General features: G+C 41.6%; 1 protein-coding gene across 3 annotated transcripts in view; it reads right to left on the reverse strand.

Annotated features, from left to right (window-relative positions):
* Window positions 1-18,158: 18,158 nt before the first annotated feature.
* The window catches only part of HOMER1 (homer scaffold protein 1), a 114,311-nt gene continuing 109,515 nt past the window's right edge, over window positions 18,159-22,954 (reverse strand). For 2 of the 3 annotated variants that reach the window (XM_060201081.1, XM_060201083.1), the window contains exon 9: window positions 18,159-21,651. In XM_060201081.1, the coding sequence (XP_060057064.1) occupies window positions 21,463-21,651 (189 nt within the window). In that variant the 3' untranslated portion in view covers window positions 18,159-21,462. The remainder of the gene's footprint in view (window positions 21,652-22,954) is intronic. The other variant, XR_009552445.1, reaches the window with a different exon arrangement.

The following is a 22,954-nucleotide window of genomic DNA, read 5'->3' on the forward strand; positions in this document are numbered from 1 at the left end:
ATAGTACGAAGCGCAAGGACCCATGCAAGGATCCTGGTTCGAAGCCCGGCTCCCTGCCTTTAGGGGGGTCGCTTCACAGGCGGTGAAGCAGGTCTGCAGGTGTCTGTCTTTCTCTCCCCCTCTCTGTCTTCCCCGCCTCTCTCCATTTCTCTCTGTCCCATCCAACAACAGCAGCAGCAGTAACAGCAGCAACAACAATGGTAAAAATGGCTGCCAGGAGCAGTGGATTCATTGTGCAGGCACCAAGCCCCAGCCTGAAGGCAAAAAGAGAGAGAGAGAGAGAGAGAGAGAGAAATGGGAGTGGAATCTGAAAAAGTCTCTGAACCAACTAATGAAGAGACAGAAACATCATCTTACTGAAAACTTATCTTTATCACCTTTACACATTTTGTCATCTTTCTCCAAGAAAACAAACAAAAACAAACAAACAAACAAACAACAGCACAAGTATCCATCATTGGAGTTGTTGGTTTCATTGCTTGAAAACTGAAGCTTTTGTGTGGTTTCCATCTGCTCTGAGCTGCATCTTTCTTTCTTTCTTTCTTTCTTTCTTTCTTTCTTTCTTTCTTTTTTTGCCTCCAGGGTTATTGCTGGGCTCGGTGCCTGCACCATGAATCCACCGCTCCTGGAGGCCATTTTTTCCCTTTTGTTGCCCTTGTTGTCTGTCATTGCTGTTGTTAATATTATTGTTGTTGGATAGGACAGAGAGAAACTGAGAGAAGAGGGGAAGACAGAGAGGAGGAGAGAAAGACAGACACCTGCAGACCTGCTTCACCACTTGTGAAGTGACTCCCCTGCAGGTGGGGAGCCAGGGGCTCGAACCGGGATCCTTATGCTTTGTGCCACGTGCGCTTAACCCGCTGCGCTACCGCCCGACTCCCCAAGCTACATATTTTAAGCTTTATCTTGGCTGAGACGATACACAGCTAGTTTAATCATCTGAAACAAAAGCTGACTCCCTCAGAAGAAAAGGTAGAAACAAACTCTTCATTTTCTGGAGAGGCGGCCTTCCCAGATAGGCAGAAGTGGTGGGGAGCTAGTCAGTGGAGAGCAGGCCCTGGGAAAAGCCAAGATGCTTCTTCTCCAGGGAGGATAAGGGAGTCTGTTCATCACCACCAGCCCTTCCCTACTTGATCTTGACTCCAACAACCCTGAGACACTTCCCAGAGGGATGAAGGAACAGGATGTGTGTCCTCCCAAAGTCAGAGTGCTACCTGTTATCAGCATCACCACAAGCACTTTCAGCTTCCAGAACCCTGAGGTCTGGGCTTCCAAAAAATCTTATCCCTAAGGTTCTCTCCTCTGAGTGCACTCGACCAGTCTACCCTGCTATGAGCAGGAAATTGAGTTGAATCACTGTGTGGAGCTTACCCCATAACGTATAAAACAGATGTCTAGGAATTAAGTCAGTAGATGGGGATATCAACACTTAATAAACGTGTACCTGTTTCTTCACTCCTAAAGGTATAGCACACTTTGGGAATCAGATAATAAACTAGGCAACAGAAATGACTGAAGAATTCAGAGTCAATAATTCAGGAATCTTTCGGAAACCCCTAGACTTGAAGGACAGCGGATTGCCCCTGGGCTGGGTCTCCCTCCCTTTCCCTAGTCTTGTGACTTGTTTTTAACAGAGTGCTGTTCAGCTTAAGGTGGTGTGGGGGACTGAACCTGGGACATCAGAACCTCAGGTATGAAGATCTTGTGGCATGACCGTCATGCTCTCTCCCTGGTCCTCTGTTGCTGCCACTTGCAATGATCAGCCATTTCCTTTGATTGCCCATTATATTTTATTTATTTATTTTTTTGTCTCCCACTCACTTGTATTTCTTAGAGACAGACAGGGACCAAGAACATCTGAGTCCAGACTGTTTCTCACGCCTTGCTTCTTACGTGATTTTGATTGGTGATGAGTTTTCCGGAATCTCTAAGTGCTTCTCTGTGAAGCTATACATACCATGGCCCCACTCATTTTCCCAGAATCACTGTAAAGACCAAGTGGTATTTCTTGCAGAGTAAATCACAAGCTTGGGACATCTTGGGTTGATAGTATTAGCCAAAAGAAGAGCTTGATTTACATCTTCACCAGCAAGGTAAAAGGGTTCTTTTATTCTCACAACCTCTCCAACATTTATTGTTGCTATCTTTTCACAGGAGTGAAGTGGTATCTCATTGTTGACTTTATTTGCATTTCTCTGATAATCAATGACTTTGAGGGGTTTTTTGTTTTCAAGTGTTTGTTGGCTCTCTGGATCTCTTCTTTGGTGAATATTTGCTCCACATCCTCTCCTCACTTTTGGATCCCTCCCCCGGGTTTGGTGAGCTATTTGTATATTTTGGATATGTAACTTTTTTACATTAATTTTTATTAGTGATTTAATATTGATTTACAAAATTATGACATGGTTGTTAAAATTTTATCTTCTAAGTGGCATTAAAAAATCTCCCACTGTATAAAGAGTCTATTTAGATGGTAGTTTCTCTTACTGTACAGAATATTTTCAATTTGATGTAGTCCCATTAATTATTTATTTTGCCTCCAGGATTATTGCTGGGCTTGGCGCCTGCACTACATATCCACTGCTTCTGCTGCCATATTTCTGATTTTTTTTTTTTTTTTTTTTTTGGATAGGACAGAGAGAAATTGAGAGAAGAAGGGAAGTTAGAGAGGGAGAGAAAAAGACACCTGCAGATACGCTTCACAGCCTGTGAAGTGACGGCCCTGCAGGTGGGGAGCCGGGGGCTCGAACAGGGATCTTTGCATGGGTCCTTGCACTTCACCCAGTGTGAATGGATTGAGCCATTGATGACACCTGTAGAATTTAGATGGAAAAGAGTTCTGCTAATGCTTTCTTCTAACTATTTGATGGTTTCTGGTTTACCATCCAAATCCTTGATCCACTTAGAATTTACTTTTGTTCATGGTGAGATCAACATAATTTGTTGAAGGGACCCTCCTTTCTCCACATAGTATTTTGAGCCCCCTTGTCAGAAATTAATGTCTACAAGTGTGGGGTCACCTGGGTTTTACTTCTGAGCTTTCAATTCTACTCCACTGTTCACTGTATTTATTTTTGTTTCAACATTAGGCAGCTTTGATTTCAATTGCCTTGTAATAAAGATTGCGACGTGGGAGTGTGATGCCTCTAGTCTTGTTCTTTTTTTCTCAAGGTTCTACGTATTTTATGACTCCAGACAAACTTTTGCAGCTTTTGTTCTACTCTCTTGAAGTTTTGTAGGACATTGATGGGGACTGCATTACATCTGTAGATTTAGGTAGAACAGTCATCTTGATGGTGCTAAGTCTTCCTATCCATGAACATGGGATACTTTCTATTTCTTTGTATTTTGGGTGCTTTCGTTTATTTTTTCTTGTTCTACCTGTCTCCATAGTAAAACAAACAGACAGACAGACAAACAAACAAGAGATAACAGCAGTTTACAGAAGACATTCATGCCTGAGGCTCAGTGATCTCGGGTTCAATCAGGGTTCCACTGTAAATCAGAGATAAGCGATGCTCTGGTCAAAGGAGTAAATAAAGAAATAAAAGTTCATTCTTGGTTGTATTGTTAAATGGGAATCTGGGGAATGTTATGCATGTACAAACTATTGTATTTACTGTTGAATGTAAAACATTAATTCCCCAATAAAGAAATAAATTATTAAAAAAAAAGTTCATTCTTCTCCCAGGAGGAAAGCTTTGTATCTTCTTGATGGGTGATGGTAAAAATAGATTATAGCACCTAAATAAGATCTGATATGAGCCCAAGGAATGTGATAACTGAAGACATAAACTAGGTTTATTATTAGTATTAGTATTTTGCCAGAGTACTGCTCAGCTCTAGCATATGGTGGTGAAGGGAATTGAACCTGGGATCTCAGAGCCTCAGGTATTAGTCTGTTTGCACAGCCATTGTGCTATCTTCCCCACCCGTGAACCAGGTTTAAATTATGAACCAAGTACAGCACAGGTGGAAAGTATATACTGAGTTCTTGTTTATGACAGCTCGTGAGCTAAAGCAGGAAGTGTCTCATCAACTCTGACAAGGGACTTCGAGAGGGAAAGACTTGCGCTGAAGACTTACACCAAGCCCTTAGTGGTCTCACTGTCAAGACGACATGACTATGATCAGTCAGCAGAGCTGGCAGACGAGAGAGGGAAGTTTCCACTGCACTGGGGTTATTTTGTGTACTTACAGGCCCTCTTTTACTAACCTGTCAAACGGTTTTCACTATTATTACTGATTGTATCTATCAACCCCCCAATGTCCTGTTGGGGAAAACTCTGAATTATTAATTAGAGTGAACTGTGCAGTTAGTAAATGCAGACAGCAGTCGCTATCACTGGCAGATGGTCTTTGAGATACTGGTTTAAAAAGCCTGCAAAATGTAACATAACCTTTCTTTACTAATTAGCTAGTTGTTTCTAGCCAAACCCAAAGATTTAAAGGACATTATTATAACACTGTGTAAGTACCATTAGACCAGTATAAGACTAAACTACTAGTAAGAACAGTAGCAGGAAAAAGGGGGGAGCGCAAGAGGAAGTGAATTTGGATTATAAAAATATCATTATAAGTCAGAAAGATAAAGATGAGTATGGGATGATCCCACTCATCAACAGAAGCTGAGAAAGAAGAAAGGGAAACTAAAAGCAGGATCTGATGAAATCTAGAGTAGGGCACCAAAGTAAAAATCCTGTGGTGAGGGGGAGGATAGAAATTAGGCTTCCCCGGGTGGCAGAGGGGTGGGGGTGGGGGGGGGACACGGTCTTTTGGTGGTGGGAATGGTGTTTATGTACACTCCTATTAAATTGTAGTCATATAAATCACTATTCAATTAATAGGGGAAAAACTGTATGTCTCAAAAAATAGAAAAAAAATAAAACAAAAAATAATAAGAAAAAAACAGAAACAACAACAACAAAAATATCTACCTGAGCAACACTGCAGCCACTAGCCCCAAGCCTGTTTTTCTCCTAGAGGCAGAAACATGAACTTGTGTAGTTTTTTTTTAAATTTTATTTATTTATTCTCTTTTGTTGCCCTTGTTTTATTGTTGTGATTATTATTGTCATTGTTATTGATGTCCTAATTGTTGGATAGGACAGAGAGAAATGGAGAGAGGAGGGGAAGACAGAGAGGGGGAGAGAAAGACAGACACCTGCAGACCTGCTTCACCGCCTGTGAAGCGACTTCCCTGCAGGTGGGGAGCCGGGGATTTGAACTGGGATCCTTACGCTGGTCCTTGTGCTTTGCTCCACTTGCGCTTAACCCACTGCGCTACCGCCCGACTCCCGCTTGTGTAATTTTTATCACACACACACACACACACACACACACACACACACACACACACACATACACTCACACACACACTCACACACACACACTCACACACACACTCACACACACACACACACAATCACTCACACACTCACACACACACTCACACACACACACACTCACACACACACACACACACACACTCACACACACTCACACACACACACACACACACACACACACACACACACACACACACACACACCATAAGTCTAAGTAATGTGTGGTCGAGATCTTCTTTCTAAAGGGGAATTGGATAAAATAGTGAAGGAAAAAAACCAAAATCCCCCACGGCACCTGGCAGTCAGAGGTGGTCCTCAGGTACGGGGACTATGATAGACTTTGAAGAGAGCCCTTGGAGACGAGTGAAAACTGTACCACATGATTGCAGACTCGGCCCTGGCAGTCAGAATCCTGGGGTCCCCAGGCAACCAGAATATCAGCCTCCAGTTTGAGCAAGAGACGGGTAATTTCTGGGCCAGTGAGAAGAGACGTCACAGGGATCTTAGTCATCCCTGGAGGTGTAGCAGAGTCGGATCCTCTGTTTAATTACCCGGTGCCACCTCAGTCCTCTCCTCCAGTTAGGACTCTTCTGCATAAGTTCTGTTAACTTCGTTGTCCTCCTTCCACTCTTCCTTTTTCCTTCCTCCTTCTCTCCTTCCTTCACCTCCAGGGTTATTGCTGGGGCTCGGTGCCAGCACTAAGAGCCCACTGCTCCTGACGGCCATTTCCCCCCATTTTATTGCATAGGACTGAGAGAAATTTGAGGGGTGAAGGGAGATGGAGAGGGGGAAAGATGGACACCTGCAGACCTGCTTCACCACTTGTGAAGCATCCCCCCTGCAGGTGGGGAGTCGGGGACTTGAACTGGGCTCCTTGAGCTTAGTACTATGTGCGCTTAATTGGGTGTACCACCGCCAGGCCCCATTCCATTGTCTTTCCACACCCCTTTAAATGGCACAGGTTTAGTCCAGTCTTCCACAGGCTCAACTTGATTTCAGCCGTTCATGTCTTCACCATCCCCTTCTTTCCTGATTCCTTCCAGGTTCGCTTTTACCAATAACTTCTGTATCTGTTGGGACATCTTCCAGATGTTCCTCGTGGCAGTCTGGGTCTGAGAAACTTGTCTGGGACCCCGTTGGCTTAGACACACCACACGGCCATGTGTTCTCAGCAACCGCCTAATTCTGGCATACTTCTGACATACTTCTGTCTGCACAGCCGGGACACTGGCAGCTGAGAGCTCTGCTCCTCAGCCCTTTCTCTGGGGGTGGTGGTGGTGGTGGTGGTATATTTACTTGTCCCCAGACATTGAGCTGAGGTTGGTGTATTGGTGGGGACACCTTCTTAGTGACACCTGGCACCTCCCTTCTTGTGTTGCTTGAAGAATTTTTGTCCTGTGTGTGTGTGTATGTGGTCTTTTTAAAAAGAGAAATTCAAAAGCAGAGAAGTGACTTAATATTACAGTAACAGTCCAGTCCTGAGGGCCAATCGAGTAGAACATTTCTGTTAGGAGTTTGAATGGGAAGCTGGGAGGGGAGATGGAGACAGTACATAGTAAATTTCCAGGAGCAGAAATTAAGAATTCTTTTTTTTATAAGGACTTTTAAAAATATATATCTTTTATTTATTTGCCCTTTTGTTGCCCTTGTTTTTTTATTGTCATAGTTATTTTTTTTAATATTTATTTATTCCCTTTTTTTGCCCTCGTTGTTTTATTGTTGTAGTTACTCTTATTGTCATCGTTGTTGGCTAGGACAGAGAGAAATGGAGAGAGGAGGGGAAGACAGAGAGAAGGAGAGAAAGACAGACACCTGCAGACCTGCTTCACCGCCTGTGAAGCGACTCCCCTGCAGGTGGGGAGCCGGGGGCTCGAACCGGGATCCTTATGCCTGTCCTTGCGCTTGGCACCACGTGCGCGTAACCTGTCGTGCCACCGCCCGACTCCCCAAACTAAGAACTCTAAGACATAGTCTATCACATGCCTTTAGTCCAGCTGCTTTCCAGTCTTGGCTCCTGCCTTCCTCCTTTAATCTCTTATCTAGATTTCTTTTCTTTTTTTAAAAAATATTTATTTATTTATTCCCTTTTGTCATTGTTGTTGGATAGGACACAGAAAAATGGAGAGAGGCGGGGGAGACAGAGAGAAAGACAGACACCTGCAGACCTGCTTCACCGCCTGGGAAGTGACTCCACTGCAGGTGGGGAGCCGGGGGCTCGAACTGGGATCCTTATGCCGGTCCTTGCGCTTAACCCGCTGTGCTAGCTCCCAACTTCCCTCTTATCTAGATTTCTATAACTATTATAATTAATAAACCTCCTGGATCAAAAAACTTTATATGTCAATTATTCTGTCATTTTTATTGCAATAATTGACAGAAAACATTCTATACTTTTTAATATTATTTTTATTTATTTATTGGGTAGAGACATCCAGAAATCTAGAGGGAAGCAGGAGACAGAGAGAGACACCTGCAGCCCTGCTTCACTACTCGCAAAGCTTTCCCCCTGCAGGTGGGGACTGGGGGCTCGAATGGGTCAACCCCACAGATAACATTGTTTAAGTTTAAGGTGTACAGTATGATGACTTGACATAGGTATTTATTGGAAAATGATAATTACAAGCATTTAATGTCACCATCACTTTAAAGTACTGAATTTATTTATTTATTTATTTTTTGCCACCAGTGTTATTGCTGGGGCTCAGTACCAGCACTACAAATCCACCGCTCCTGGAAGCCATATCTATATTTTTTTCTTATTTTATTTTTATTTGACAGGACAGAGAGAAACTGAGAGGGGGAGATAGAGGGAGAGACACCTGCAGACCTGCTTCACCACTCGTGAAGCGTCCTCTCTACAGGTGGGGAACAGGGGCGGGGGCTTGATCATGCTCAGGGACCAGGGTTCAACTCCCAGCGCCACCATCTGTCACAGCTGAGCAGAACTCTGGTAAAAAACAAAAACAGACAAGTAACAATAACCCTTTGGCGGTGACCTTGCTGGGAAATGTGCTGCTAAGTGTTGTACAGACTTCTAGCTAGAATGTGGGCTACAGTTTACATACATAGGGCCTTCTAAAGTACAGGCTTTGCCAAAGGCATCCATAATGACTCACTAGGTAGAAAAGTATGAGCAAAAATGGTTTAAAAGCGTTTATTTGACGATTCACATGTGATTTCATGGTATCTGGAGCCTTTGAAACTCCCCCAGCCCCTCTTTTCCTGAATGTCTGGCATGCTAGTTTGTTGTCCAGGTAGTCATGCCTACTCAAATAATTCAAGCTAAGTCTTAAACTAGAAACAGAACTCAAATGCCACACAGAAGCCTAAAACCAAACACAGAGAGCTTTGGTTGTTATCTGAGATTACTCCCACTGGAATAGTTATCTGTTTATGAACCAATATGAAAAAATAATAAGGATCATTTAAAACAACTTTTTCTAACATTCCAAACATAAAACCACCTGGCCCCGGTGGTAAATTCAGAATCGATAAAAAAAAAAAACAAACCATTTTTATAAAGGTACACATAATAAAAACATTAAACTCTCTAAAGCTCAGCTTAGCGGACAAGCAGGTGAGCCACAGATTAGGAAGTCCTCTAGCAGCCCTCACTCCAATTCCCACAACCTCTTAGAAATGATGCTGCTTGGGTGGGGGAGACAGCATAACGGTTATGCAAACAGACTTCTATGCCTGAGGCTCCAAAGTCCCAGGTTCAATTCCCTGTACTACCATACACAAGAGCTGAGCAGTGCTCTGGTCTCTCTCTTTCCCTCTCTCTCTCCCTCTCTCTCAGAAATAAAAAGATAAAAATAAAAAAATACTAAAAAGAAAATGATGTCTGCTTGAAAAGTCTAGTATGTGAACAGGAACAGTGACACGTAACACGTAATTTCTATGTCCATAAGGGAAGACAAAGTCATTGTTAATCATGGAACGCGTGGTACTGGCTTTACAGAAGTCAGAGGTCACCTCCCCTAGGCCTGTTTGTCTTTGCTCAAGTGTGCAGTACGGACAGATTCCTCATTCACATTAGACAGTGGTAGCTCACCTCAGAAAACCAGGCCGTTCTTTAATTTACTGAACAAAGCCTACTCCTGGCTTCTACACAAAGCTAGCCTGATAGGGATGTCTGCTGGATCTCAGTACGTATCTAGCTTTGTACAACTGCTTTAGATTCCTGTGAGTTCTAATTCCTTGGTTCTGGACTTGTCTCCTCGACCTATCCCTCTGTCTTTTTCATGAGCTTTTACCCTGTGTACCTGGCCCAAAGCGACAGCTCCATCTTACATGGTCTCCATATTTTCTCTTGTCCTCAATTCCTATTTCAGAGGCCAGCAACTCCCAAATCTTTTTCTAGTCACATTTCTTTCCTAAGTTGCTTCCTGAATCACATCTCCATTGGAATATTCTTTTTAGAAAATATTTATTTATTTTCCCTTTTTGTTGCCCTTGTTGTTTTATTGTTGTGGTTATTGATGTTGTCATTGTTGGATAGGACAGAGAGAAATGGAGAGAGGAGGGGAAGGCAGAGAGGGGGAGAGAAAGACAGACACCTGCAGACCTGCTTCACCGCCTGTGAAGCGACTCCCCTGCAGGTGGGGAGCCGGGGCTTGAACCGGGATCCTTACGCCGGTCCTTGCGCTTTGTGTCACTTGCGCTTAACCCTCTGTGCTACCGCCTGACTCCCAATTGGAATGTTCTTTAGGTATTAAAAAAACAAACAAACAAACAAAATCAGAAATTACTAAAGTCATGGTCACCTTGGAACATACCTAAAATAGACTTTCCAGCTTCTTTCCCAATTTCATCTGCTCTATTCCTACCTTCAGGCTCCTGTGTATTAAACAATTTGTCCTGCTTTCTATCTTACTGCCTTTCAGCCATCAAGTTGCAGATAATACCAACATTGCCTCTTGACTTCCACAGACAGAAGACCTCACCAATGTGAACTGGAACCTCCCCTTCCCAGACCCCTTCTGAAAGACAGAAACAAGCTGGGGGTGTGGATCCATCTGCCAACACCCATGTCCAGCGGAGCAGCAATGACAGAAGCCAGAACTCCTACCTTCTGCTCCCCATAAAGAATTCTGGCCCACACTCCCAGAGGAATAAAGACTAGGGAAGCTTCCAATGGAGGGGATGGGACACGGAACTCTGGTGGTGGGAACTGTGTGGAATTATTTCCCTGTTATCTTACAATCTTGTTAGTCATTATTAAATCACTAAAAAGTATTTAAACAATGTTAAAAACTCAAAACAAGATTAATTCATCATCTTGCTCTGTCTTCTCACCTCCACTGCAGCTATGCCCCCTCTTCCTCCTCAAATCACACACTAAGTGGGACTGTTCAGTTGGCTCTGACTCAAAAGATCTAGGAGTCGGTCTGTGTTCATCTCTTCTTCATGCCAATGATGCTAACTAGGCCGTCTGACTGACTCAACATTCAAACAATCCATATGAATCCAATCCATATTGTTCCCAGGGTCACAGTCAAAATGCAGCCTCTCAAAGAGAGATTACTGCTTTGCATAACGAGCTAGATTCACTTTTATTAACACTTCTTTTTTTTAAAAAAAAAAAAATCTTCAGGGGGCTGGGCGGTAGCACAGCGGGTTAATTGCACATGGTATGAAGTGCAAGGACTGGCTCAAGGATCCTGGTTCGAACCCCCAGCTCCCCACCTGCAGGGGAGTCACTTTACAAGCGGTGAAGCAGATCTGCAGGTGTCTGTCTTTCTCTCCCTCTCTGTCTTCCCCTCCTGTTTCTCTCTGTCCTATCCAACAGCAATAACAATAATAACAATAACAACAACAAGGGCAACAAAAATGGGAAAAGTGGCCTCCAGGAGCAGTGGATTTGTAGCGCAGGCACTGAGGCCCAGTGACAACTCTGGAGAGGAAAAAAAAATCATTCAATATTTCTGTCATCCTTTCGAGTAAACCCCAAATCTCTTGTGTGACTTAGTCCTTCCTGACTTATCTTTCGTCTATTTCTCCATTGCCATCTTTTACCACACCCTTCCCTATCATCCTGGTGTTTTCTTCCATTCATTCATTCTTTTTTTTTTTTTTTTAAGGTTTTATTTATTAATGAGAAAGACAGGAGGACAGAAAGAACCAGTTACCACTCTGGTACATGTGCTGCCTGGGATTGAACTTGGGACCTCATGCTTCATCCACTGCGCCATCTCCCGAACCACCCTGGTGTTTATTTTCCAGATGTCTCGAGGTTTTCATTCCTCTGAGTTTGGGCACATAATAGTCTATTTATGATTTCTTTTTACCTCTTCTCAACTAGTTAGCTCCTACTCTTCCATCAAGACTCTGTCACTGTCACTTTGGGGATGTCTTTTCTCTGGACTCTAGTCATGCTAATGTTTTCACTGATTTCAGCACTCATGTCCTGCAAAGCAACTCTGTGTTCTGTACTGCACAATGTCTTTCTCTAGTCTCTTCCAAAACGGGGCCAGGGATATAGCAGGTGCTCAATAAATTTTTTAGAAAAATATTTTATTTATTTATTATTGGGTAGAAATAAGAGAGATATTGAGGGGGCGATATAGAGAGCGTGAGAGGCGGAGACACAACTGCTTCATCACTTGTGTAGCTTTCCCCCTGCAGGTGGGGAACAGGAGCTTGAACCTGGGTCCTTGTTCATTGCAGTGTGTGCACTCAAGCAGGTGCACCATCACCTGGACCCTCTCAATGAATTCTTTTGGTAAGAGAGTGGAAAGCCTGACTTAGACACCAATGAATCACTTTTCAGTTTACTAAAAGACATGACTGGGAGTTGGGCGGTAGTGCAGCAGGTTAAGCGCACATGGTGCAAAGCGTTAATGGACCAGCGTAAGAATCCTGGTTCGAGCCCCCGGATCCCCACCTTCAAAGGTGGTGAAGCAGGTCAGTAGGTGTCTGTCTTTCTCTCCCCCCTCTCCATTTCTCTCTGTCCTATCCAACAACGACGACATCAAGAACAACAATAATAACTACAACAATAAAACAAGGGCAACAAAAGGGAGTAAAAAAAATAAATATTTAAAAAAGAAAAGACATGACTAATATCTTAGTGAGATGGCACTACCAAATCTTAAGTTTACTCAGTCCTTTGGCAGTTCTTCAAAAAAGTTATTGATTCTCACATGATCAGCAATTCCACTTTTAGGTATCTGCCTAAAGAAATGAAAGTTGGGGGCTGGAGGAGACAGCATAATGGTTATGTAAAGAGACTCCCGTGCCGGAGACTTCAAAGTCCCAGGTTCAAGCTCCCACACCTCCATAAGCCACAGCTGAGTAGTGCTCTGGTTAAAAAAAAAAAAAGGAGGAGGAAGAGGAAGAGAAGGAAGAGGAGAAGAAAAAATAACAAAGCTGGGATTTAAGCAAATATTTATACATGAATACTCACTGCAGAACTATTCATTAATAGGTAGAGAGATAAAATGTGACATAGTCAAATAATAGAACATTTTTTCAGTATTGAAAGGGAGCAAAATTCTGATATATGCCACAAAGTGAAACCTTAACATCAATATAAAAGAATTAAGATATGAAAAAACAAATCCAACATGACTCCACTTACCAGAAGAATTAAAATGGGCAAATTCACAGGAAAAGCCAGAATGGCGACTCAAGGGGGGTAGCTGTTCCACGTGAGATGGCGAACACTTCTGGATAGAAGGTGGTGGCTGAACTGCACTGTGTAGGCACTCAGTGCTGCTGGACTGAACATGTAAGATCATAATCGAAAAGTATCACAAGCTGTTTTAAAAACGAGGCTGACAACTCAATCCATGAAAACAAAATTCTGGGGTCTTTTAATTTTGTCCTCTGGGTCCAGCACAGTGAAGGCCGTACAGTTTTAATAACTATTCACTAAGTGCCTGTTCTGTTTGGGAACTCTGTGAACTATCTTTCTCTGAGCTCTATGCATCACTCTCTCTCTCTCTTTTTTTCCCTGCAGCTGATTTAAAAGCCAGATCAACCTGGAACTAGAATTGCTCTCAGTTACCCAGCTCTGCTGTAAAACCCACATTCTATTGGAGTGCTCTTCAGTGTGGAGGGAATGAGTCTTAAGAGATTTGTAACTTACTTGTTTCACTAGGGAACTTAAGAGATGAATTGCCTTCCCAAGCTGTGTATATATGGTCTACTACTTATATTTTATAGACTGAAATTCTGCATATGAAACTGACTTTTCTTGAATTATCAGAAGCCTCTAAGTTAAAACAAAAAAGGGGGGGATAAAACATATTGCGTAAATATGATTCCTGCAAGCAAAGCCTTATTTATAACTGAAAGATAACAAATACTATAAACACTGAAAGAGGCTGAAGGAAGACATTCAGGAACAGTAGCTGTAAAATCCTGGGTTAAGAAGTACCCTGGTACAGCAAACCATAACAAAAGGACTTTTCAAAGTTAACCCAGCTACCAAATAATGTGATAACTGTTGTATGCCTTACATTGGGTTGTTCTAGCTCTCCCCCTGCCAAGAAAATTGGTTCAGTCCTGCTAGTTTCACGGGCCCGCTTGTCCCTGCCCCAAGGAACCCCGAGAGAGTTCTAGAGTTCCAGAGTTCGAGAGTGCTTGGCGCCGCTGTGGGGGAAGGAGGCAGGAGAGTTCTCTTTGGTGATTAGTTTGTCTTAGTTTATAAATCGTTGTTCCTGAATAAAGAAATACAGCTTCCCTGCCCAGCCGTGTGTCCTCGAGTCTCTGTTACCCGCCCGTGAAGCTAGCCCGGCCAGCTAGAGCCTCCAAATTTTAACAACAATAACATTAACTATCCATTGTCTTTTTGAACCCTAAGACAGCAGGAATCTCACATCTCCACTATAGAGCCTCTACTTCCCCCAGTCCTGGAACCCTTGGATAGGGCCCACTTTCCCGTATGCCTCTCCCAATCCATATCAAATAATATTGCATCCGCCGATCACAACCTAACCAACGCAACGATTGCCACCTCAACATGCTTCACTTCAGACTGTGTCCAGAGACTTCACGTGTGGAATGACAACCCTTCAGCTTCATTACTCGGGTGAGACCTTTCCTTTCATAGTATACTCTAATTTCATCTCAGGTGGTTCACTTTCTAACAAAGTCCCAAAACCTAGATATACACCAGTTTCTGTGAGAGACAGCATATGTTCACACGTATCAATAAACTACTGCAAAATATATATCTGAAAGCAGAAGTACACTAGAGTTTGCAGTACCTCCCTAACACTTCCTCTCCACTATTCCAAGCTTTGGGTCTATGACTGCTCAACAATTTGTTTGGCTTTGTATGTTAACTCTCTTTTCAGTCACCAGGTTCCAGATGCCATCAGGATGCTGGCCAGGCTTCCCTGGATTGAAGACCCCACCAATGTGTCCTGGAGCTCCGCTTCCCCAGAGACCCACCCTACTAGAGAAAGAGAGAGGCAGACTGGGAGTATGGACCGACCAGTCAATGCCCATGTTCAGCGGGGAAGCAATTACGGAAGCCAGACCTTCTACCTTCTGCAACCCACAACGACCCTGGGTCCATGCTCCCAGAGGGATGGAGAATGGGAAAGCTATCAGGGGAGGGAGTGGGATATGGAGATTGGGTGGTGGGAATTGTGTGGAGTTGTACCCCTCCTACCCTATGGTTTTGTTAATTAATCCTTTCTTAAATAAAAAAAAAAAAGTACCCTGACAGAGACACTGTAGGGAGGCCAGCGAGCTAGAGCGAAAAGCTGTCGCTGAAACATAAGCAAGCCTGGTGGCCTTGGCTCAGTACTGTGCGAGCACAGAAGGTTCAAATATTTGAGCCCCAACCCCCTCCTCCCCACACTCTTGGAAGAGTTCCTCTGTGTAGAAATGGAATGCCAAACAGTGAAGGCTGGGGACACAGAATATTGGTTTTTGTAAAAAGACGCTTATGCCTGAGGCTCCAAGGTCCCAGGTTCAATCCCCAGCACCACCATATGCCAGAGCTGAGTTGTGCTCTGGTGCAAACAAACCAATAATGATTCTGTGCCTATCCCCACAGATGCTCAACAAGTGGTCCTCATAATGGAATTGGCAGGGAAGCTCTCACTACAAGTATCTCTACTTTCTCCTATTTTTGGCACTAATCATTTCACTTAAAGTATACTAACCAAAAACGCCATATACACAAGTCATATTGATACAATATATACATGTATATATAGCAACATAGTTATAAAAACATATACAATCACGAATGTTGCTAGAAAAAAGATTCAGTGAGACAATTTCCTATAGTAAAGGAATACATCCCATCACTCACGATCACCTGAATCTGGGGTTACTGGAGGAAGATGTGGGAGCGTTTCTGTCCCTGGATAGATCTGACATAAAAATAACTGACAAAAAACTAACAGAACAGTAAACAATAGAAACTAGGTGCCTTCTATTAGGTAACAGATCTCATCTAAGTGACAGGATCTTCTGACAGCCTTTGAAATTCATTAGGCCAAATCCCAACTCTGCTTCAGAGTTCAAAGCAGTAGCAAGGCAGAAAATTGCACTTTCTGTATGTTTGGCTACTCGGATATACTGTACAGAAAAACTCAATAATTGTGTCACTACTCTTTTTGCTGGCTCTGCTTCCACAAAATAATAACAATAAAACAAAACAAAATAAATAAAATAATCCTCTCCTCACCCAGACAGACCTATTCCTAATACTTGTGGAATGCGCCCTTAAAGAGAATAGAGTTGACTAGAAATTTATGTTGAGCTTGTCATTTTTTTCCCCCTCTATTTTTATCCAGATGCATTTTCTCTCCTTGTATTTATCTGCTTTGGTTAAAAAACAAACAAACAAAAAAAAACAACAATGTTTCTTCTCCACCCAAGATACTGAACAGGAGTCACTAGGCAGAATGGTGATGGAATACATTTAGGTTTTCCTTAGATAAAATAGTTATCTATTTCACCAGGTGACATATAAACACCAAGAAAAATGGGGGTCAGAGGTAGCTCACCCTGTAGGGTGTGCTCCTTACCAAGCACAAATTTCTGGGTTTGAGTCCCAGCACCTCTGGGAGCACCATGGCACCAGCACCAGAAGAAGCTTATGGATGGTGGGTCAGTGCTGTGGTCTCTATCTCTGTCTCGATTAAAAAAATCACTTTTTGGGAGTCGGGCTGTAGCGCAGTGGGTTAAGCGCGGGTGGCGCAAAGCGCAAGGACCGGCATAAGGATCCCGGTTCGAGCCCCGGCTCCCCACCTGCAGGGGAGTCGCTTCACAGGCGGTGAAGCAGGTCTGCAGGTGTCTATCTTTCTCTCCTCCTCTCTGTCTTCCCCTCCTCTCTCCATTTCTCTCTGTCCTATCCAACAACGACAACGACAATAAAATCACTTTTAAAAAATATTCTTTGTTGCCTTTGTTGTATTGTAGTTTATTATTGTTATTGATGTCATTGTTGTTGGATAGGACAGAGAGAAATGGAGAGAGGAGGGGAAGACAGAGAGGGGGAGAGAATGACAGACACCTGCAGACCTGCTTCTCCGCTTGTGAGGTGACTCCCCTGCAGATGGTGAGCTGGGGGCTTGAACTGGGATCTTTACGCCAGTCCTTATGCTTTGTGCCACCTGTGCTTAACCCACTGAGTTACTGCCTGACTCCCAAAAAACCACTTCTTTAATTCATTGTGTGGCATTTGTATATTAGTTTCCCATAGAGAAAAATACATACAAGGTCTAATTTACTATTTTGGAAAATACATATTTGCAATACAGAGATGAATGACATATCGATTTCCTTTCTAAAATGATCCGCGTCTAGCAATTTGAAAAACAGTCTGTTGCATGAAAATTATCTTCTCAATACTTATTATAGCAGAGTATCCAATTTGAGAATTAAAAACAAGTGTTCTCAATTATTTCTCACCTGAAAGGTCTCCTCTTTAAGGTTTTATGTAAGTCAAGTTACTTCCTGAAAGCCTAAGAAGAAATGCTAAATATCCAAAAGACAAAAACTTATGGAGACTATTTAAGACTTCCAGTAAGAATCTGAGGATGCTGAGATCATTTGATATGAAATTAATGAGTGGGTTTATTTTGATTTACTTCTTCACATAAAAAAAAAAAGTAAGGCCGAGAAGCAAAGAGAAAAAGGGAAAGAAACCACAGCTTCAAAGCTTCCCTCAGTGCAGTGGGCTCAGACTTGGACCTGGGCCACACACATGACAAGGCACTATATTCAAATGAACTATTTTGCTGGGTCAGATTTATTTTTAAAATCTCATTGCAGGAGGCTGGGGAGAGAGCATAATGGTTATGCAAAAAGACTTTCATGCCTGAGCCTCTGAGGTCCCTGGTTCAATCCCCAGCACCCCCATAAGCAGAGCTGCACAGTGCTCTGGTCTTTCTCTCTCTCTGTCTCTTTAAACAGTTTTTTTTTTTTTTAAATAAAAAAACCCCACTGGTGGGTTGGGGAGATAGCACAATGGTTTATGCACCAGTCTTTCATGCCTGAGTTCCAAAATTCAACCCCTGGTTTCACCATAAGCCCAAACTAAGTTAGTGTTCTGATAACAACAATAATCAATAAAAATCCACTGGTGACATCTCTTCCCACTTGAGCACTGAGAGAAAGTCTGATTTCTGAGCAGAGTAGCTGAGTCGATAACATGGAGCAGAGTAGTGCACACATTTCCAGAGGAAATGTGATTTTAATAAGGTAAAACAATGAGCTTTAAAATGTGGTGGCGATTTAATCTTGAATGTCCCTTTTAGTTTCACTGTAAAAACAAAGTACAAGTTTTTTCCCCACTAGTCATTTCCCAGTAGTTCAAGGACAGCAAAGCATTCAATCTATGATGGTGCCAGGTTTTTTTTTTAATCTGTAGACAAAAAGAGAATGAGAAAGAGAAAACGAGGAGAGGTTTGGGGAAAAGGGACAAAAACAAAACGAAAACAACTATTTTTCCAGACGGGGATACTTATAAAACCTTTTATGTCAAAGTTAGGATTCCACAATGTAACATACTAATGCCAAGTCCAGTAGCACCTGTAAGGTTTAAATAAATGTTGCCGTCACTCAAATACTTTGAAGTGTCTAGAAAAGTTGAAAGGAAAACAAGATAAAGTACATTCTCCGGAGAACAACAAATGTATTTAAAAATAAAAACTGTATTTTTCTCTTTTCTTCTCCTAGTTGTTTCTGTACAAGAACTGACAGTTATCACACAGTAGCTTATACACAACGGGATAAACCTCTGCTCTCCTTTTCAGTGTTCAGGCGACAGTCCCCAACATTATTTTCTAATAAATATATATGTTGAGCTTTATATGGATACGTTATATAATGCTCGTCTCTGGGGAAAAAAATCAAATAGATCTTTTATTTATATGATACAGAAATGGAGCAGATTGCAGTCAGCACACAAACTGATCGCGACTTACAGGTGATAACTAGACACTCTCTAGTTATGAAGGTACATGAAGGTTCAAAATAGTCTTATTAAGGTTTGATTTATATGCACTTGTGTTCACCTCATCCCATTATGTCCATGCCTAGTGACAATCTGGGAACTTAAAGGTGCAGCCCTCAAGAAACTGTTAAGTCACTGAAAAACATAATAAAAAGGAGGGGGGGGCAAGAGTTAGGATCTACTGGGCAAGGAAAGAGTCACAAAATTTCCTATTTTAAGTTTCTTACCAGTAGGAAAATATTAAAAATAATTTTCTGTATATACATCTGGGTATATGTAGATACTGAATTACACGTCTCACATATCAACACGATTCATGTGTAGACATTTTGGCAAATTTTCCATTAAATGACAACTATGTTAAAATTTTAAAATTATCTTATTACATCATTAAAATGATTCACTTACCACTTCAATAGCTTACACTGCTTTTTTTAAAAAATATTTATTTACTCCCTTTTGTTGCCCTTATTTTATTGTTGTAGTTATTGTTGTTGTTGGATAGGACAGAGAGAAATGGAGAGAGGAGGGGAAGACAGAGAGGAGGAGAGAAAGATAGACACCTGCAGACCTGTTTCACTGCTTCTGAAGCAACTCCCCTGCAGGTGGGGAGCCGGGCTCGAACCGGGATCCTTAAACCAGTCCTTTTGCTTGGCGCCACGTGCGCTTAACCCGCTGCACTACCGCCCGACTCCCTGTTTTTTTTTTTCTTCAATGTTTAACTCTTCATAACTAAATTCCCTGATTACTAGTGTTAATTTTCCTACAACAAATTAAAATCTGGAGCTCTTTATAATTCAGAAACTGAGGGATAAAAGCACATCTACTTCAAAATTCCATCAATCAAATTATTTTATTACCTGATTTAGCAGAGAAAAAAAAATCTCAGCTTTGAGCTTGTGTACCTAAGTAGTCCTCCCTATGCTACGCAGGTGAGGGAAGTGTCTTAAAATAGGTGGAGGCAACTTACATGGAGTGGTGACACACACAGTACATGGCGACTGATTTTCTGATATAAACTTTTCAGGGATGTCTGAATATTCTTTTTAGAAACTAACTTTAGAAACATCATTTATTTTTCACTCTGATATAAATTAATTTGTATGTATTTACATACATACACATACACATATAAAACAAAATCATCTAGTACTGAGGAGCTGTGAGTGAAAAATGGTTACAAATTGATTATTGAGCTTAATTTTGTACTTAACAATTCAATTGTTTTGGGGTACAGACAAAAAGTCGGTGCATTTGTAGACTCCAGAGCCAGGAACTCAGGCATACACTTTAAAAGAGAACCTTCCTGAACATCGCAGGCACTGGACAGCAACGAGAGGGACTCTGATGCAATCCATTCCATAAGCAGACCAGATAGCACTTGGCTTACTTTGAAAATAGCCTCTTAAAAGAAATATATAAAGAAATGCATGTTTGCTAAAAGTCTTTTAAAACTACATCAAAACAATATTAAAACCTGTCCACTGAGAAGAGACTACTGAATTGAATTCCTGGTTTGAGACGCCTAGTTAACAGTTCAGAATATTGCCTTGTGAGGAGTGAGTAGAGATGCGGTTGATGTAGAGACCCAGCCAGAGTACACGGCTCCAGTCCCAATAGTCTTCTGATAGGTGGTGTGATGGAAATGGATCCCCTTTAAAATAGCTATCCACCTTAAAATGATCTATAATAAATAGTTCCCCAATAGCCTCTGTTATTTGTAAATTGAAATGCATTGATCATTCAGAAAAGATTTCTTGCAAAATATATAAAGAAATGTTAACTGCATATTCTGTAAATATTCTTAACATTGCTAGACCAGTCCGTCTGTGACGGGCTGCTGTATTTCAGTACTGTGTGTCAAATTTACTAGAAATCTAAAAAGAAAAATTTCTGAGGGGCTCAGCTGCCTTCATTTGTTGGCTTTAAAATGTGTAATAAAATGGGAGACGGTTATCTTCTCAGAAGTACATGGAGTCCATGTGGAAAAGTAAACTATACAGTGAACAAGATTAGAGATCACCAGAGTGTACCAGAGTGCTCACCAGAGTGAAATAGCTTCCAGTATAAAAAAAGGGAAGAACTCTATACACCCAGTTAGAGTAAGTGTGTTTCATTTAAAGATGCAGCTCTCTCTCTCTCTCCTGGTAAGAATTAACTGATAATGGCGCTGCTTCTCAGCAGTGCAAAAATATCCTGAGAAATTATTCTGATTACAACAAAAGGGCTTTCGTCACTGAGTTGTTTTTTTTTTCCTCTTTTTTTGCACAAAACACAGTTTCAGATATCATAAATAAATTAATTTAAAAAGAAGATAACCTTCACTGTGTTCAACACAAAATGGGGACCCAGGCATTGTTAATTCTCTCATTGGCTAATATCGAAAAAAAAAAAAAAGATTGCATTAAGTATCTATAACTTTCTATTTAACTATGGCCAATACTATACATGGAGGTAATTTGTAATTCAAGTTTTTCATCTCTTTTTGCCCAAACTAGCTACAAGCTGAATTCTAAAAATTTACACTGAAATATACAATTCCAATTTTCAAAAGATCCTACTCCTGGAGGAGTGATTTTTTTTTTTTTTTTTTTTTTTTTTGTGCAATCTTGATGCAGAGCCCAGACAGTCCTATGAAGAGAGAAAGTGTATCTTTAATCAGTTGGCACTGAACTGTCACTTTCCTTAGCTGCACTCTAGCAGCTTGGCCAGGTTATCTCGTAATTCTGTTAGTTCAAATATTTTCCCGTCAAGAATTTCTAAGAGTGTCTTCAGGTTGTTGCGGAAAGCTTCTTGTTCATTCTGACTTTTCTCCAGACGTTGCTCTAAGTCAGACAGTTGTCCTTCCAGGTCTTTGTTACGGGTTTCTACTTCCTTTAGAAACAAAAGTGTGATACGTTTCTCTGTCAGTTCATGACTTAGACAACAGTATAACTTTTGATATTACTAATATTATAGTAGTTAATACAATCGGGGTGAATCTCTAAATTTGTAGGGAATAAAATTCAAAGAGATTTCAGATTTTGTCATCTGAGAAGTCCATTTCACCATCTTACACAAACTTCCTGATTGTTTATTTCATTCTAAACACTTTCAATAAAAAGACAGGATTAAAGACTGAGTTTTTCTTTTTAATGGAAAAATCATGTCTACTTTTTTTCCTTTTTTATTTATTTATTCCCTTTTTATCACCCTTGTTGTTTTTTATTGTAGTTATTATTGTTGTTATTGATGTTGTCACTGCTGGATAGAATAGAGAGAAATGGAGAGAGGAGGGGAAGACAGAGGGAGAGAGAAAGAGAGACACCTGCAGACCTGCTTCACCGCTTGTGAAGCGACTCCCCTGCAGGTGGGGAGCTGGGGGCTCGAACCAGGATCCTTACGCTGGTCCTTGTGCTTTGCGCCATGTGCGCTTAACCCGCTGCGTTACTTCCCGACTCCCTCACGTCTACTTCTATTTGTGTCTACCTGTTTTTCCTAAAACACAATTAAAAGGAATCTCAGGTAAAAGCAGGGAGAAAAAAAGAGATGACTTGACTTCTTCTTTTTGAAAATTCTGGAGGACAATTTAGAGGAGAAAATGACTCTATAAATTAGAATTTAGGATTCTCTGAGAGTGTTAATTACAGTTTATTTTCCCTCAAGATGCACATCAGTGCAAGCAATAGAGAACGTAGACTGACTGCAAAAACTGTGGCAGACATGAAGTAACTGTATATAAAGGGACTACAAAGCTGCAGTCACAATTCTGTCATAATAAAAATCAAGGGGATAATGGCAAAAAGGAAAGCAAAAATTTTGCTTTTCATCTTGTTTTAGATACAGAGAGACAGATGGGGTGAGGAGAAAGCACAGCATTAGAACTTCCTTCACCCACCTGCAGGGGAGTTGCTTCACAGGCGGTGAAGCAGGTCTGCAGGTGTCTGTCTTTCTCTCCTCCTCTCTGTCTTCCCCTCCCTCTCTCCATTTCTCTCTGTCCTATCCAACAACGACAACAACAATAATAACTACAACAAGGGCAACAAAAGGGAAAAAATAAATAAAATAAATATTAAAAAAATAAAAAAATAAAAGAACTTCCTTCAGGGCTGGGTGGTGGTGCACACTTGTTTGAGCGCACGTGTTACAATGCACAATGATCCAAGTTCGAGCCTCCAGTTCCCACCTGCAGGGGGTG

The sequence above is a fragment of the Erinaceus europaeus genome, chromosome 11 (genome assembly GCF_950295315.1).
Source record: "Erinaceus europaeus chromosome 11, mEriEur2.1, whole genome shotgun sequence".
Classification (NCBI taxonomy): domain Eukaryota; kingdom Metazoa; phylum Chordata; class Mammalia; order Eulipotyphla; family Erinaceidae; genus Erinaceus; species Erinaceus europaeus.